Genomic DNA, 19,019 nt, shown 5'->3' with positions numbered 1-19,019 from the left:
GTAATTATTTCTGTCATATTTCACCTTTTGAGAGCAAAGTTATTATCAAGTTCTTTAAACTTTTAATCCAATGACATTTAATTTAGCTTTATCACCATACCAGCTTCAAAGAAGCAGAAGTGAAGAAAGATGTGTGACATGTGTATATGCTAGATATAATTTTATTACAAACTTTATAATCCATTAATGTGACAGAATCTATTTTTATGAAAGAAATAGCACGTGCTAAAACTTGGAGCTATTTAATTACTGGCATAGAATGGCCTGGATTGAAAAGGACCACAATGATCATCTAGTTTCAACCCCCCTGCTATGTGCAGGGTCACCAACTACCAGACCAGGCTGCCCAGAGCCACGTCCAGCCTGGCTTTGAATGCCTCCAGGGATGGGGCATCCACAACCTTCTTGGACAACCTGTTCCAGTGCTTCACCACCCTCTGTGTGAAAAACTTCCTCCTAATATCTAACCTAAACCTCCCTCATCTCAGTTTAGAACCATTGCCCCTTGTCCTATCACTATCCACCCTCACAAACAGGAAATATGTTTGTTTATGACATGAAATAGAGGAATTAGAGTTTTTATCTGTTCAAAACAGCTGCTTATTTAAAAAGTAGCAGCTGCTTTCAGGCTGCACTTGGCCATCTGGATGAGCTGTGGTAAGGAGGATGCCCAGGAGCTGCCAGTAGCGCCATGTCTGTGCCGAGAGCCGCCGGCATCCACGCATCTTTGGGGCTCTGTTTAAACACTGCGAAGGAGGTGCTCTGGGAGACTGCAGCTGACTTGCTGCACTCTGTGATCTGACTCCATTGAATACACAGAACTGTGACAGGATTCACTTAAGCCTGTAGAAAATCAGTTACCGCTGTTTGACTCGAGACTGGGCAAGTTAAAGGCTCTCAGCATGCAGATAGCCACTGTGGATGCCACACTACATCCTAATGCTTCACGTTACTGCATGGATGCAATCTGTCAAAAAATGTTTCTGCCCCAGTCTTAAAAATTCAACATTCTACTTCCAAGGCATGGAAGCTCACATTTCTCTTACCAAATTTTTAATGAGTTTTTCTGTTTTCCTGCTTATAGCTGTAAGCTGCCTTGAGCTTTTGGTTAGGTAGCATCTCCTTCCTTCTTATCTTTGCAATACCGCTTTCTCTTATTTATTGCTCTTACATCTATACCTTTTATTTTTTGTGAATCTGGAACATCCGCAAGAGTTACACTCCACAATCTTCCCTAGAACTGAGAAATCACAACTCCTCTCTAAATTACCATCTCTGATACTTTCACCTTCATTTTCGCAGATCCAAATGCTTTCTTCCCACTTTGGTACTGTTAAATCTACATTTTTGTGCCTCTGATGTGTGATATATTGTTTAATGCACTGCATGTAACTGTTCATTACAGAATGAACCTCTGCATTCAGAGAATAATCCTCTGCATTTCTTTTAGTAAAGAAACATCAGCATTAAGTAGTAATTAACACGGCTCTGTGTCAAATATTTACTACACTCTAGACAGAAGTCCACCCTTTTCATACCAGAGGATGGGTATGGAAAACAGGAATCACAGGTAGGTGTAGGATTTTCATAAAACCTCTTTGTTTTTGCATAAAGGATTTGAGCAGGATGCATGTGACTTTCTTCACAAGTTCTGCTGAACTCCTTATTTACTTCCCCTTTGCCTGCTTTAACTATTTAACTTAATTATATTATCAAATAAGAAGTTAATTCTTCTGTTAGGAGGTGCTATATATTGGAAGATGCAATCACTTGGTCATTAAAAATGATCAGGGAATCATGCACACACAGCACCATTTGAAGGATCACATATTAGATAACTGTCTCAGGATAGAATATTTGGCCTGTATCAGTGTGGGGTATATTTTGCTTGCATAATCCTTTGCTCCTCCACCAAAATTACTCTCGTTTCTTTCTTTAATGCTCTCACACATAGGGTTTGAATTTTGGGTGGTTCTGTGTGGAGCCAGTCTCCTCCCAGCTACTCTTTTCTTCTGCTTTGAGGTTTCTAGTTGGAAAAACTGGAAATAAATGTAGAGGCTCACAGCAACTAGATTTTACAAAAAGCATTCATAGATTTTATAGGCATAGATATCACTAGAAGATGATAGCACCTTTAAAGTGGAAGCCAAGGCAGTAAGAGCGCAAGGAGAAATGAATTGTTCACGGGAAATAAATCAGGACTGCTCTGCCAGAACACGCTGGCGAGGTTATTCCAAGCCAGCAGAACAGCAAAACCTTTGGGCAGGATTGCCCATACTTCTTGTAATGTTTCCTGAAACTATTCACTCAGGCATGAAGGACAATGCACTTTCAACCCTGATAAATTCTTTGAATTAGTATAATTTGAAGAACAGTAATTAATAAGCAATATGTAAAAGATCATCTCCTTTTTTGGTTAATTTTATGTCAGAGTTTTTGAGTTTAATGAAAATATTGTTGTTTTGGAGCTGCAAGAAGTATATTCTCTTCACTATTCACGGCTTTGTGTATTTCCCTCCTCTTTCAGCTACAAGGAGTATCAATCTTTGTAGTCTGACGTCAGAAGGGAGAGTTTCCAAGCCTCTCTCTGTAATCTGGTGGTAAAAAATCTGTATCTGTTTTCATGGCTAATTCCTGACTGTTTCAGTGAGCTTCACCTGGCTTACTGAGCTTCAGCACCCCTGGTAAGCTATGAAACCATGTAATTGGAGTTGGGCAATGGGAAAAAATAAAAAATAAAACAGAAAAGCAGAGAGAGGGGAACTTAAGGCACCTCAGCAATAATGGGGTGGTTAACTCATCATGGACATTTCAAGGAACCATGCCCTCACGTCAACAAATGAACCACAAAAAACAAGCTCAGAATATCTTCAGCACTTCTGAAAACTAAAATCCAGACCAAACCGTACTGCCTAGATGAATGGAAGTACAGGAACTCAGATCACACCCTTTGTTGCTATGGAAGAACTCTGACTTCAACAGTGGGTTTAAGCGCTCCAGGATTGGCACTTCAGGCCACAAGACTCTGAGATGAATGTCCAGCATGCTCTGTAGGTCTCTGCTCACACACCAAACACTGCTGTACAGGACAGCAGGGCCTCCGGTCAACTGCCACTGACCTGATCTCGTCCCGACTTGTGCGACGTCATGTGGCGGTCCAGCTGTGTTCTGTATGCAAACGTGTAACTGCAAAGGGAGCAGCTGAAGTTATCCTCGTTTTTTTCATGGCGGTATTTAATGTGTTCCTTCAGAGAGGTAAAGCGCTTGTACCCTCTATCACAGTACGGGCAGGTAAGCAGCTGGGAAAATGCATCGGGTGTTCCTGCACAGCAGACAGAAAATGGCGTATTTAAATAAAATGTAAACTCTGAACTCAACCAACATCGACAGACACAGTTTACATTCATACTTACAACTGTAAGGTAACGTGCAGCTGCTGGAAAGCTTCATCTGGCTTAGAAAAGGAACAACCACTGTTCGCATTTTCTCTTTAGGTGTTGTGTTACTGACTGCGGTAGGGTGCAGCTGTCCCAGCGTGTGCTGGAGGATGTCAGCACAGTGATGTTCCCCACAACCACACCTCTGTCCCCACACAGCACCAGAGCCTCTGCACGTGTTTCTGATGAGAAAGTACTTTGACCACCGTAACATGTGGTTTTAGACCTAGCAATCTCTGTAGGCCTGGTTAGCCCTGCCACTGGCAACTCTGAAATCAAGTTCGCAGAATAAGTCTAGCACTGCAACACTTAATGGTCACCCTATTTCCAGATCCTGAGGAATGAGCAATATTTTTAGGCTGCAGAGAATGATTTACTTGCCTCTCAACACAAAATTGTAAGAGAAAGGAGAACAGAAACACAGCTGATATTCTTTATAGTTATGCAGGAGAAGCAGATGAGTGACAGAAAGAAGAGATATCAGATGTGATGCCATAAATATGATTCTGATACAACCTATGGGATTTATTCTATTGGCTTCTGTGAAGTTACTTCTGTACCAGCAAAAAGTGTAATCAGATTGAAGCTGAATATTAATTTGACAGGAATATTTCTGAGAAGCCATCATTTATGAAGCTTTAACTCCATTTTTTCTTATCAGCATTTAGTTATCCCCCCTATATATAGTAATTTATTCTATGCTAGAAAATATTTTTTTCTGAGATTTAAAAAACATCTTACTTTATAGATTAATGGAAAAAGTGCTTACAAAAATGCAGGGTTCACAGTATTGGATCAAACTGTCTGTTTATGAGGTCTGATAACATCCAATGACCATGCTTCAAGGAAATGGAAAGCAAATTTTGCAACAAAGCATCTATCCACTGTGCTGAGTGACAGCACAAGAGGAAAGTGGAACATCTGCAGATTACTACTTTATGATCTGAATCGTGAGGTGCAAACTGGGGTACAGATTGTCATTTGAAATTGCTGAACTATAAGCAATTATTAATGCTGATAAAATTAACCAGTAGTTTCTGAAGTACTTCTGAATTATCTATCTCTGTGACATCTCCCAGCAGTTACTGCCATAGATTGCATATGTGCTCTACACAGTAGCAATCCCTATTTGTGTGGAATTTCCTGCCATTTTCACTGAACATACCACTGCTTTTGCAACAGTGGAGAGTCAGACCAGTTTTCTTTATTAGGTAAAGACAACAACTTTTCTGTCACACGGGATCTTTTTCCCTCCTTATGGGAACAAGCTGGTAACGCTCATACTTCACTATTTTTGTGCTGTTCTAACCACTTCAGTTTCTGTTTCTCCAAGACTAAGTAAAATGAACACATGCTCATGTGTGGATACAGCATGCTTCCCTTCAGTTCATGTTTTACATCTACAATTCAATTCACATGACATAAGGAATACCACATTTCAGCACAAATACAAGTCAGTAGAAATGTCACAAGCATAACTTAAATTCTGTTTCCATTGGAGCAAATGCCGAAATGGCAGAGGTTTCACAAAGCCCAGTATTAAATACTCTGATGCTTTGTCACCTTACTTGTCCCTCCCCTGCTATGGAGGAATCTATCTTTACCAAATATCACTACATTTCTGGCATTTTCTCTTCCAAATTATTAAAACATTGAGCATCATTGTTCAGCATTGTGACTTTCAGAGCATTTCCATCTGAACCTACAGAGATAGGTACAATTTCAATTATTAATGCTAAAGTGTATTTTTAATGATTGCATGGAAATCATTGCAAGTCTGTAAAACTAACCTGACAAGTTGTGCCACTGCAACTACAGATAAAAATTAAAAAAAAACTTTAAAATGCTACTGTTAAGAATATATCTTAATTGAATTTTACAAAACTTGCAAAGTAAATCACAGAACATTGGAAATTCACGTCCTACTTATGTAATATATAGGCAGGTACTAAGTTTACATTTCTTAAATATATTCTTTTTTATTACTTAAATGTCTAATAACATAAGAACTCTGAGAGACCAGGACAAATTTGTCAATAACACCTTTTCACTGCTCTCCCTTAGACTCCAGTAAACTAATACACCCACGACATCTTTTGTTCAAATATGTACATTTTTAATGAACAACTGGATCAGAACATCTCCAAACCATTTAGGTAGGGCGTTATTTTCAATTAAGTGTTTCATGAAGAATTAACTAAGATCAAAAACAAGTGACAATAAAATAAAAACTTTCTAATTCCAATATGAAACAATATTTTCAAAGTCTACTGGAAAGGCAGTATTTTTCAATGGGCTTCCATTAAAAATCATACAAATACTTTTGTATAATGTTTCAATTTTCTCTATCGTTGTCTTTTTGGGAAAATAACCCTAATGGATTTACGAGAGCTTGATTTTACTTCCCACTACCATTTAGGTACTCATACAACTGACTCCCAGTGCATGTCTTGCATCACAAAATCAGTATCACGTGCTGTTGTCTTTCAAAACACAACAGAACTTTGGGGTCAAGTGCTTAAGATAATTTATTTTATATGAACTGAACTGGTGGCATATTTACCATTTTCATCCTGACCACTAGCTTCTGGTGTGCCTTGTCTCTGGTCCTCCTCAGGTGCTTCAGGGTAAATAACAGCTGTATCTTCTTGTTGAAGGAATTCTTCAACATTAGGGTCATGGTTCTGTTCATTTTCTGCATCAGAATCACATTCATCTTCTTTTACTAAGAGCACAAAACCAACATATAATATGTCAAATGAAAACTTAAAAAAAAAAATAGGAAAAAAGATCAATAACTCACATTTCCAAATCAACCTCCTGTCCAAGGATTTCACAGCTCCTTACAAATACTAGCATAGGCTCTTTAAGGTATAGGAACATGCGAAGTTTTAACACAGAGAAACAGAGGCATAATGACAATTAAAAAAATGACTAAATGCACAGTTTGCATTCTCTGCAAACTTTGCAAAAAATGCATTTTTTAACTCAATGCATTTTTGCACCTTATGTTTATCTCCCCTAAGATTCTTAAATGCAGCACGTATAATGATTTAGGCCTTGTAGTTTGAAAGACAGTTTAGCATCTTGCTTCCTACATTTGAAAAAGTCTGTCCTGGTTTGAGTCTGATACTGAAGATCCACATTTCATTTTGCTTTCTGTATAATCAGTACAAGTAGAGGAGCGGCAAAGGAGGTAAGTACCAGCCTACATTTATTTTGGTGTATTCCTTATTAGTTTAAAACACTACCTACTGGCCTGTAGTTGTATTCTACCAATAAGACCAGTGTTCCGCCTTTTCTTCTCATCGCTGAAGCTTTGGCAGACAAACTCTAAGAATAAGGGACACAGATAAACAAACAAATACCTGTACATCCAACATCATCTGACTGAGCTTCAGGCCCCAGGATTTCCTTTGTTTCTTTTCCTGATGAAATATTACATTTCAGAAAAAGAACAACAAATATTAAAAAAAAAAAAAAAAAGCCCCAAACCAACACCCTAAACAACAACAAAATACAACAAAACCACATACACACAATAATGTAATGTATTTGAGGAGATATTTCTACAGCATTTTTTTCCACTTCTCTAATTGCATTAAAGGACAACATACTTTCAAAAATATGGATTCCACATTACTCCAGTGTAATTGGTTGAACCACAGAGATATTTTACAGTGAAAGAAATTAAATTTTCAAAGGAAACCATACTACACTACTAGCCATTAAGGCATTATTTGAAGACAGGTAAAGACAGGTAAAGACTAGGACCGTGTGTTTCTCCAACAAATATGGAATGAGCTATTTAAATGCAGCTAAATGATACACTAGAACATCATTTCCAGAAAACAGAGTACCATAAAAATATTAAATTTACTTCATTTTTTTTCAATTAGCAATTTTTGGAAACAGTTGACAATTTGCAGGTCATGTCTGCAAAGCTGCACACTGCTTTCCTTTCCTTCAGAGAAACATAGAGTGGCTTAGGAGCATATAGCGAAATGGTACCATTTTTTTCACTCCTTTATTTATTAGTATACTGTTTTACTGCATGCAAATACCGTAGCAGTCAATAGCAGTCAATAGCCATAGCTTTATTTTGGAGGTGGTACGTGCTTCAGAGCTATAGTGCAAAGACGGACTCTTACATGATTTAAGATGCTAGAATATATGACTGACAGGATCCAAAATGCCAACTGTTACATTTTTATTTACATTACTTCACTCTAATTCAGCACAGGGAAAAATTTTTGCCACGTCTCGTCACAACTGCAGAATGAGCCAAATATAAATACAGGAAAAGCCAATTTCTCCTTTATACGTGAGATGAGAAATCCTAGGTCAAGTTTGATATCCCAGATACAAATGGCTTCCTTAAAGGAAAAGACTCTTAGTTTGGTGTACTTAGACAAGACCCACCAGACTTAAAAGGGAAGGGGGAGGAGCTCTATCTGCAGATATTCACAAACAACAAAAAAAAAGGTAAAAAGGAAACTGTATGACATAAATCTTTCATTGATTTGAATTAGCATCTGAAAAAAAACTCACCACGGTACATAAAATATTAGTCAATACCCGACTGTGAAGTAATTGTATTTTTGGCTCCTGATACCACGGGCTTTGTTCAGAATACGTATGGCAGTTGATGGCAGGCAATGAAAATTCAAATCCAAAGTTTCATGTCTTAAAAATATTTATGATACCAACTACACTATTTTTCTTCCTAAAAAGGTTTGTGATTTTTCCCCATTATGAAATAGGCTATGAGGCACAGAGCTACTATCTGTAAGTTATTACCCATAGGGGCTTAAATTACAGTGTCTCAAGCAAGTTCCATTCTACTGCTGGCAAGCAGCAGAGGGGCTGAGCAAGCTCCTTGCACTGGGTGGGAGTATGGACACTCAGCCACACTCTTATGCATCTCTACAGCACCTGGTAGAGCCATTGAATTAGATCTGGTCAGCCACTCAGAAACCACAACCAGGTTTTTTTTCTTTTAGGGCACTGAGCATCGCCTGGCCCTGCCACAGCCACCTCAGTATGGCAGCACTACTTGTCTCTGTTCTATGCAGCGTCCGGCCATTTCTCATGAACTACTGCATGGGAATTACAGAGCTAAATGCTGTTAATTTCCAGGTCACAGGCACCAAGCATGACACTACCACAGTGTCACAATTGTGACTATAAAGATCCAGAGTTGGATAAGATAACTCACTAGAAAAATGGAAAATTTGGTTGTAAGCAGAAAACTTGATCAAGTTGATGCCATGAACCTCCCCTCAAATGTAATTAATACAAAATTGTGCAGCAGCCACCAGCAATCCATCACTGAGAGAACACAATCCATCTTACTGTACATAAGCTCAACCTAACATGTTATATGTTAAGGTTATTTTGAATTCCAGAAGGACCTTGCACGTAAAACATACCTCCACTAGTTTTGAAAGTTTATTTCACTGTTGGCACAATTTTTTTAACTGTTCAATTTTTTAAACCTATCATAGTTCCAGGCCTGAGATCTCTACATTTCCTAAATACTCAAATACATAACTAATATTTTTTTCAAGTTTATTAACATAATAAATCAATAGGGTTTGACATTTCCTTTCTTAATTGTAGCACAGGGTTTAGTTTAACCTAAAGCAAAAAGAGTTCACATCACAGGATCACTGCACACATGAATGCTGGCAGCCCGCCAGCAACTGGTGCCGGATACACGTGCTTCACTTCTTCAAATCCGTGTGACTGCTTCAGTTAAACCTCTGGAGATACACACCTTATATTTAAAACACCTGTTCTGAAGGTCTTGTAGAAGTTCAGTTAGAATGACTGGAAACGGAAGGAAACTAATCTGATAAAGAGATGTTACGTGTGTTCCTATTCTCGTGCGCTTGCGAACTGAATAAATGTGTAAAAAACCCATTCTGTCAAGTCCAATACAGCTAGGAACTTTCAGTACTAATCCAGTGATGAAAAACAACTTACTAAAACTGCCACAGTGTATCTTTACTAAAGACAATTGCCACTCACAGTCACAGTGTCAGCACTGCACAGACACTACCCCAGCACTGCTCCTTTCGAGATGAAGATCACGTATTCAATACCCTACTCTTAGGATTTCTAATGTACAACCAAGACTGATGATGTGATTTTCAGCTTGCACCTCTCCTTCTATGAAAGCCATAAAAAAGTAAATAGAGTTTTACCATGGCAAATCAAAGCTCCATGAAACATAATTTAGCGTTCATTTTTCTCACACAGCCTTTGCCAGAAGTTCAAACAATCTATTTTAAAAAAACCTTACTATCAGATAAAAAAATCCTTCTGGCTGCTACAAAAGAGGCTTCAGAACTCATAATTTTTACACAAGAAATTTACAGTAATTTTAGTAAGCCTGTAAGCAATCATGTGCCTGATGGAAGCCTGGCTGAGTAACCAATGACCAAGGCAGAGAGAATACCATTTGATTCTCACTACACAATTACAGTAGAGTTTGGTTCAAATACTTCATTTTAATCAACAAATCTTAATTAAAATGGCACATTTGAAATAGGAAGTCAAAAAAGATGTCATTACATATCTAGAGCTCTGAGAGTCTCCAGAGGCAGCCTCAGGTAAGCTAATGGGTGTAATCTGCAGGTGTAGCCCCAAGAAATGTTTGGTCCACATCTGAGCCCAGTCTCAGTCCATACCCCAGGTTTCCTACACCCAGGTTTGGCTGGGTCAAGAAATAGTATCCATGCAGCCCATTTTTATGTAACTGGAGGAGAACAAAGATTTTGCAGAACTAAGAAAATCATCTACCTAATAGTTTACCTTCAAGTTCCACATTTCACAACACACCTTGGCAAGGGCAGCTACATAAAAGCTGGACCACATTTAGTGGCCAAATGATTGCTTTCAGCCCATGGAGATGTGAGGTCACACAATTATTTTTAAGTCACAAGTTTTAGCAAAGTGGATGCTAAAGAATTGTGGCTGGAACTGAGGCACACACAGGGCTATATCTCATACACCGAATTGAGAGAATAAAGTATAACACAATAATTACATGTTTATCACTTTAATCATTTCAGTAACAAGTAAAAAAAAATTCTATCGATTCTTCTTAGAAACATTACTCTACAGAGACTCATGAGTGAAAATGAACGTACCTTCATCTTCCCAGCAGCTGTTTGTGCTCCCTTCCCTTTCACTGTTTTCTGGTAACACTGTGTGGTCTGTTGGCAAGTCATCTTCTGGCACGCTTGCATCACAGTCTGCTGCATCAGTTATACTTTCTTCTTCCACTATATGCAATTTATCTTCGTCATCTGAATCTGAATTTGCTTCTATCACGTTATTGTAATTGGTGACTGTGGACAGACAAAAAGCGAAATACTGATCAATATACTCTTAATTTACTGCACAAAATTCCAAAGCTTTCAGTACTGTAGCCAGACGCTATATCTAGGGCATCTCTATGGAGTCACATCATTAATTCTTTTTTCCCTATGTGGACAGCAGCAGCATGAAAGCAATCTGGACATAATGGCGGCACAGGAGAAGGCTCCTGCAGGCTGCTGGGCTTCTGCCATGGCCAGGAACCAGGAGACTGCTGCACATGTGGTCCAGAATGAGGTTGCACCAGGCCATTCCGATTTGGATGACAGAAGGATGCTATACGTTCCCTTTAAGAACATTACAGTCTACTCTATGAAATACCTGCTAGGAGCACTAAGTGGGAACAACAAGGATACGGCACTCAGAAGTGCTAAAGTGCTCCTGCTCTGGGCTAAAGTGCTCCTGCAGATACACCCAGAGCATGCTGGAGGCTCAGCAGTACAGACGTGAATGTGAAAATCTCTGAGGTGACTTAGGAAACATTTCCAGCTCTCTGCCATAAAAAGGTAATAGCTATTCGTTGTTATCACGGACATCATACATTAAGAGTCTTACAGACACACAATCCCACAATGATACATACATTCCTGACGTATAGAAGCAGATTATTATTAAAATAGCCTTAATCTATGAGCACAAAAGATCAGTAACGACAATTTCAACTTAAACAGTATAGACTATCTATTAAGAAAAAATATATTTTCACTTTGAAATGTATTGAAAGATCAAAAACTATTAAACATTTATGGAATCTCTATATTTGTATTAATTCTACACTGTCAAATTTGAACTTCTTACTGAAATGCTTCAAAATACAATTTAATAGAGAGAGTACAGTAATCAATGACCAAACCAAAAGAGTTCCCTGGCTGAGGGAGCCCTTTGGTGGCTGCAGAATTGCACACAGCCACAGGACTCTGCAACCCCTGCCTACTGGCACTGTCAGCACACTACAAGACAGACTGATTGTCTCACGTGAACACTGCTTATTAATGTAGATAAATGGGAGACTCAACTCCAGCTCTTCTGAAGTTAGTTCTTTCTTTTTCTTTTCTCAGAGCTACTCCAGTCATTTGAAAATGCATTTAAGCGGAGAAAGTGAGTAACATTATGAATGGACAAGCCGCTATCTCATTTCCTCCCCATTTCAGAGAAAAATGTCCCATCTCAAATATGCATAAGCATGACAAAAGAGCCTTTTGAATCTAAAATAATCATGGTTCCATATTTTATACATGTAGCATTATTTGAAAAATGTAGTGTGTGCCATAATTCATGGTATCAAGCTATTCTAAGGCACAAATTTAGATAAAACTGCCTAAATACTAGTATTTGACCCATTTCTATCAATAAATTAATTCTCACTTAATATTCTGTAACACATCCTCCAAAGTAAAATAGGTATTGAGGTAATATAGTGTGAAAGGCAAGACATGCATAGATACCCTCATTGCAGCAGAAGAGATTTATGCATTTCCTTGCCTGAAAAGTGATAAATGCAAGTTTTAAAAAGGTCAAGAATAGACAAAAAGTACAAGGAGGACATGGAAAAATCTTTTTGTCCACTTGGCAGCGATGCTTACATGTAGAGGGCTGTGAATATAAAACCCCACATACAGACTTTTGCCACAGGCAAAAGATATAAGTAACAGTAGAGATCAAAATTCACACACAATATATATACAGATACATAGGCAAACGTCCAGATTTCAGCTATGCAGATAACTAATTCTTGAATTATTTTTTTAAATTTCCCTGTTTGGTTTGGTAAATTAAGTAGAACTCCTTCTATTAGGTTTAAAGTATTCAGTCTGCAGGGAAGATGAAAAACGAATCAGAATGAGACACGCTGTGACTGCGGCCCAGCACTGCTAGGATCTGGCCTCGTCTCAGAGCACAGCGACCTACACGTCCTTCTTAGTCCCATCAGCCAGCAGTGCTCCCAAAGCCTCCTTTACAGAAAGCATGCCAGAATTAGAGTCCTCATTATATGTTTGGTATTTCCCTCCGAGGCATTCAGCACAAACGCTTTAAAGCATTTAATTAATTTTGCCGTAGCTGGGTGATGGTGTTTCCATTTTACAGACAAGAAACTGACTACTTAAAACTGAGAGGATTCTGTCAGCAATTCTGCCATTAGCACGTCAGTCTAAGGCCCTTGGAATCTCACTTTGCAGAAGACTTCACATTCCTATAGCAATTCACATGTCCAAAGCACAGGGGTGCTCAGCCCAGATGCACTGTGCTCAGAGCCCAGGTAGCTGGGGTGGCACCTGGGAACAGATCACCTCCAGAATACGGGACCTTCCCAAACCACCTAACTGCTCCGTGAGAGAGAGAGAATGAAATCCAGCTTCTCAGTGGTGCCTTCAGACCCTCAGAGAGTCTGCTTTTGACTGCTGCAGCCCTCTACTTGAATTACCGTGCTTCGCAGCAATTAAGGCAAGGGTTCTGGAGACAAGGGCTTCCTTTAATAAATATCCCTGATTCATTCTCCGGGCACCATTCCTCTTGTGAAAAATTTATGTGATCACATAATTAAAGATCTTATCATCATGCATACATGCAAGGGACAAATTAAAACCCTTTGAACAATCTCCTTCTGACATTTTCCAACTTTTGTGAATGCCTGACTTTCAAAGTCAAGCGTTTGATTTCAAAGAATACATTAATAGAAACGATGGCTTAAAAACAATCAAACTCTGTAATTTTATGTATTTTTAGCTAATTGAAATTAAAACCCCATTACGTTGTAGTACACTGATGCATGCATGGCATTCCCTCCCTGAAGGGCAGAGAGGCTTTGCAGAGAGATCTTGACAAATTGGATGGCAGGGCAGTCACCAACCTCATGATATTAAACAAGAGCAAGTGTTGGATTCTGCATCTGGGATGGGGCAGCCCTGGACATGCACAGACTGGAGGACGAGAGGCTGGAGGGCAGCCATGCAGAAAGGGATCTGGAGACTCTGGTTGATGGCAAGGTGAATGTGAGCCAGCAGTGTGCCCTGGCAGCCAAAGGGCCAACCCTGCCCTGCGGTGCACCAGGCCCAGCACTGCCAGCGGGTGAGGGAGGGGCTGTCCTGTTCTGTGGCTTTTTCTCAAGCACTGTGTGCAGTTTGGGCAGTATCGTATCAAAAGGACATAACATTATTAGAGAGCATCCAAAGGAGGGCTGCAAAGATGGGGAAAGATCTGGAGGGTAAGACGTGTGAGGAATGGCTGAGGGCCCTTAAATAAATACCAATTATTATATCATTACTACTTCTGTAATAAAAATGAAACAATCATTGAAAACACATGAAAAATACATCTTATGAAGCATATTTTTTTTTTGTTGATTGATTTCTTGCTACACTATCCTGATTCTTAAACCATAAATAAGTGTCTGTGGTTGAAGCTTTCATTGCTTCTTTTTCATTTTTATTGCAAACAACTGCAAAATGGATTGCAGAAAATAAGCTTTGCTTTCTGTATTTTTAGAATCCTGAATGCTGAAAACACATGTGATGTTGCATCATTCTCATTAAAAAGAAATGTGTTCAAATGGAATACTGGTTAAGTTGCTTAAACAGAAAAGCATATTATTTGACTGGTTGAATGTAGCTATGAAATCAAAATACACATTTGTAGTCAAATTCAAACATGGTACTTGAATGGAAAATAATCTTTAGTTCTCTGATTTAAAACCCATGTTCCTGGGAAATTTAAGGAGAAGACCAGCATTGCAGTCATTAAAGACTATAGGACTTGCAGTGATGAAAGCCTATTGGACTCACTGTTTCCACAGCAAGTACTATATTGGAAGATTCCCCAAAATGGCAAGCATAGCTGACTGTAGTAACATGGCCACCACTCACCAGATCAGAATTACTAGACAATATGAGCATTAACAGTTAGTTTACTTTATCATTCCCAACAAGAAGAATGCCCCAGTTGATTCTGATAGGAATTTATATATCCCAACAGGAAAAAAACGTATGCGGTGGAATACATACAGGAATAATTTGAAATCAGGTGGCAATGGCACAGAACTCCACTAATAAACAGAAATGAATCCGTATTCTCTAATCTGCATTACCTGGACACAGAAGCCAACAGAGAGAAGGGCCTTGACATTACAATTCTTTCTTTGTACTCACCAGCGGTCACTATACTTATATAGAGTATGATTTAACATTCTTACTACCCACCTTTTGTATACCTCTTCATGCTTACTCTGAAATCCTACATGTTTCCATAGGGAAAAAAAGCAAAACAACAAGCTCTCTGGGATTTGAGAAATAACACAATCAACCTACATTTATTAAATGAGATGAACACATGCGGTCGACACACTTAAGCTGCACGGGCTCAGTATCTCAACACTGAAAAGGCTGGAGATCCAGAACAACTTGTGAGTGATTCTGATCTTTTACAAATCCCTACTTCTAAAAGCTCTTTCAAGTCTAATAATAAATTTTGAAAACTTGCTCAAGAGCACTGTTAGAAAAGAAACCTTTGATTCTACAAACTGGAACAGTTCCTGTGCTGTTTGAAGGGCATTCTTGGTTCATGGATTACTGCTCTGATAGCACACAATAATCTCTCAGAGACCATTTACTGTCTACCAGTTCAGCTCAAAATCTGCACTTACACATTCTTTTGCTTTAGCCTTAAAAATATTTAAAGCAAAATATACTGCAAAGGCAGAAACCTGATAATTTAGCATGCAGTATTTGGGGGCATGCTATTAAGTTTATTACTATTGCTAAATGAAATGCTGTACTTTTATCATTTTGCTGATAAGCTGCCCAGTGTCTTTAGCACAGTTAGATATTTCTACTGTCACATTTTTCCAGCCAGTTGAATACACACATTCAAAATTAATAAGTACCTTCTATACAATAATACATACAGAACCTTGTTAGCATCTGATGTAGAAACATGTGGAAAAGCTTAAGGAAAGGGAAAGTGTATGTTGATGCCTTTTGATTAATTCTCCACCCATTTACAACAGTCATTGTCTATGGAATTCCTAAACGAGACACTGACTTCATGCCTATCAGCCTCATTTTTTATCAATTTATCTAGTTACTTTTTAAATTCACAAAAATGTTTGCACCCACAATATTCTAAGGCAAGCAGCTCCACAGCTGTGTGTGCTTCCTTGCACAGCCCTTCTTTCTGTGAGTTCTTGTCTACTGTTACTCATAGAGAAGCTGTTCATCATTTCTGTGCACCTCTCTGGACATTCTTCTGTTTTGCTGCATCCTTGTTCACATGGGGCAGATGACTGCATGCAGTATTCAGGATGCAGATGCAAATAGGAACAGCAGGAGAACAATATGCTGTTTTCTTCTCCATCCTTTGTCCAATGATGCAAGTAAAATACTAGGACAGTACACCCCACAGCACCTTCCACTTACACTGCTTTATCTACATAGATTTTTTTTGCCCTACAACCAGCTGGTTATTTAGAAACATTGCCATTACCTTCCAAACAAGTGCAGGATCCCCTTGGTGGAATTATTCACTGCTTCCCAGCCCTGTCCCAGCCTCCCTTGGGCAGCAGGAAGACTTCCTGCAGCACTGGGACAGGCACCAATGTAGAAGAGGGAAGCAGGAGCTGCACAGAACATCACCTGGGCAGCTTATGCAGCAGTAAAAAGAATTTAAAATGAGATCTCGTTATGTGGAAAGTGTGAGGAAAATGCATTACACCGTTAATAAAATCACTCAAGGAAAACTACAAAACAAAACAAACAAACAAAAAACAACACCTAGATTAGATTCTTAAATAATCATTTTTAAATTTAATTTGAAAACCTACTTGCAATTTTCAGAAAAGTCATTCTGCTTTTAAAAGCAGTATATGCGCTATAGCTGTGGAGAACAGAACTGTATGTTATATATAAAGGGTGACTCACTGCTTATTTATATACATACACACATGTGAGCTGCCCGCACAGGAAAAAAGGAACTGGCTTCAATTCCTTCCTTTGCCTGCAGGGATCAAACTTACATCTCCCACACGTGTTTACATAAATATATGAATATTTATACAAATGTAGGACTAAATATTTACACCTACTAAGCACAATTCTTGTTTAACTAATACAAATCTGTTTTGAGACATTTTTACACCGCATAAGCGAATGCCAATTCCCACTCAAATACAGCCTGACACAGACATTTTGAGTGAATATTCTGATGAAATAGAAACTATAAAATCCGATGTACTTCATGTGCACTGTTGTACAGAAATCATCCCAAGACACATGTACCGAATTATTTGGTCTTTGGTCAATTCAAGGAAAGTTTAACACAGACACTTTGCAAAGGGACCACATACTGCTACATGTTCTACTGTGCACTACTGGAGCACTACTACATGCTCTAGAAGGGAGGCTGGGTGGCTGGGTTGTGCCTACATGACGCATTTTAAAGTCAATGGTGTAAATACAAATTTTCTGTTCGGCAATTTTAAATCACGGATTTCAAATCAGACAGTACTTGAAGTTACAAATCCAAAGCTCTGTGTTCAATTTCTTTATCGACCTGGCAAAACCTGGAGCAAAGCCTGATGATGTGAGTACAGACAGTTCTGCAGCATCATGCTAAATGGCCGCAGCCCTGGCACCAGGCTCTGCAATGACATAAGCTGCACTTGGAGCAAATCTGGCAATATATTCTAGCCTCGGCGATTACATTTTTGCTGCTTGCCTTTGTTAATCTCATCACTGGTCAGATGTAGAGTTTCCTCAGTCCCATAGGCACAATTACATCAGAGCAGGGCAGCTTGGTAGCACACTGCTCAGAAGCCCAGCAGCAGCTGAAGTTTGTCCTAGCGAGGTGGATGAATGCCAGGAGCAGTGACCAGGCAGTGCTGCTGCCTCATCTGCCGCCCCTGGAATGGGGTTTCAGCCAACGCCCTGCTTTGCCCATGACTGACATGAGCTCTGGGCACAAATATTCCCTATATCACCAGCTATTCAGCTACATACTTCAGGCATTAGATTTTACTTTTTTATCATTTCTGGGATGCTGAGCCCAACACTGAATCAGGGAAGGGATCTGAAAAGGAGTCCCACTGACTGTAAAGGCTTTGTAGGAATCTCTGCTGGTTCTGCTGGCCAGAGCAGCAAGGCTGCACCCATGTGAGCAGGCAGGGAGGGGGAACACAGACATAAATAGATGGTGAACTTGCTTCCATGTGGTCTCTCAACAAAACTAGCTCTCCTCTGGTCTTGGACTGATTGCTAGTGGCTGCAACGCACCTAAGAGTGCACAGTGAGAGCAATACGTGCCAGCCTGATCTGAACTAAGACCCTGAAGGGTGTGCATCTGCAGCCAGACGTCTCTGGAAGGGACTCACGGTTCCGTCTGCAGAGGCTCCAGGATAAAAATTCCTATTCCTCATCCTTTATAACATCAATTAAATGAGACTGGCACCAAAATCTGTACCACCTGAAGAGGGGAGGGACCTTTTGGGACATCTGTTTTTCTCCTCTCTACTACAAACAGCCAGGCCACGTACTCCTTCACAGTTTAATTATTGAAGGGATCAAGCTCATTCTTGACAGACTCAGCAGGACGTGCCAGCACTGAAAGATGTGGTCCTTCCACGTACCACTGCAGCCAAGAGCTTGTGGTGACAGGTGCCAGCCACAACCGGTAATAACCTCATACTGGAGATGAAGATGGTTGAGGACATGTAACAAGTTCTATGAATTAAAGCCTGTCCTCAAAAATAGTCTAGATCTGTAGTGCCAATGCACAGCCTTACAAGAAAGCTGTAACACAGCTGGCAATGGTGTGGGGAGCCTGCTTTGGTAGGGAGGTTGGACTCGATGATCTCTGGAGGTCCCTTCCTACCCCTACGATTCTGTGAACCTCTGGGTGCCAGAAGGAGGATGGCACAGATGACATGGGTGCCAGCAAGGATCCAAATCGCTCTGCAGTGCATGAGGGTAAAGATGTGTAGATGGCAATGGAGCTCTGAGACTGGTACCAAGTTGCTACACACAGTAGACACACCTCAATAAAGTTACTGTGTGATATGCAGGCTGACATCTCAGCATTTAGTACAGAGAGCAGCTGGGTCATCCAGTGGCAGATCTTCTGGGGTACCCACGCAGTTTTAGCAATCCACCTACCATCTGAGCAGATAGACAAATATTGCAAGTATTCAGTTTTGGTCCAGTGATAATTTTA

The 19,019-nt window shown here is 39.6% G+C and overlaps 1 protein-coding gene across 4 annotated transcripts in view; it reads right to left on the bottom strand.

Annotated features, from left to right (window-relative positions):
* ZEB1 (zinc finger E-box binding homeobox 1) overlaps positions 1-19,019 on the bottom strand; it is a 106,476-nt gene that overhangs the window by 9,648 nt on the left and 77,809 nt on the right. For 3 of the 4 annotated variants that reach the window (XM_090143064.1, XM_031616050.2, XM_090143063.1), the window contains exons 2-5: positions 10,595-10,795; positions 6,806-6,865; positions 6,001-6,162; positions 3,120-3,322 (exon numbers count right to left, since the gene is read on the bottom strand). In XM_090143064.1, coding sequence (XP_089999190.1) covers positions 3,120-3,149 — 30 coding nt within the window. In that variant the 5' untranslated portion in view covers positions 3,150-3,322; positions 6,001-6,162; positions 6,806-6,865; positions 10,595-10,795. The remainder of the gene's footprint in view (positions 1-3,119; positions 3,323-6,000; positions 6,163-6,805; positions 6,866-10,594; positions 10,796-19,019) is intronic. The other variant, XM_031616052.2, reaches the window with a different exon arrangement.

This window comes from Phasianus colchicus, chromosome 6 (genome assembly GCF_987193195.1).
Source record: "Phasianus colchicus chromosome 6, bPhaCol1.hap1.1, whole genome shotgun sequence".
NCBI lineage: Eukaryota > Metazoa > Chordata > Aves > Galliformes > Phasianidae > Phasianus > Phasianus colchicus.
The sequence above is the reverse complement of the archived record's forward strand: the minus strand, read 5'-3'. Positions and strand labels throughout refer to the sequence as shown.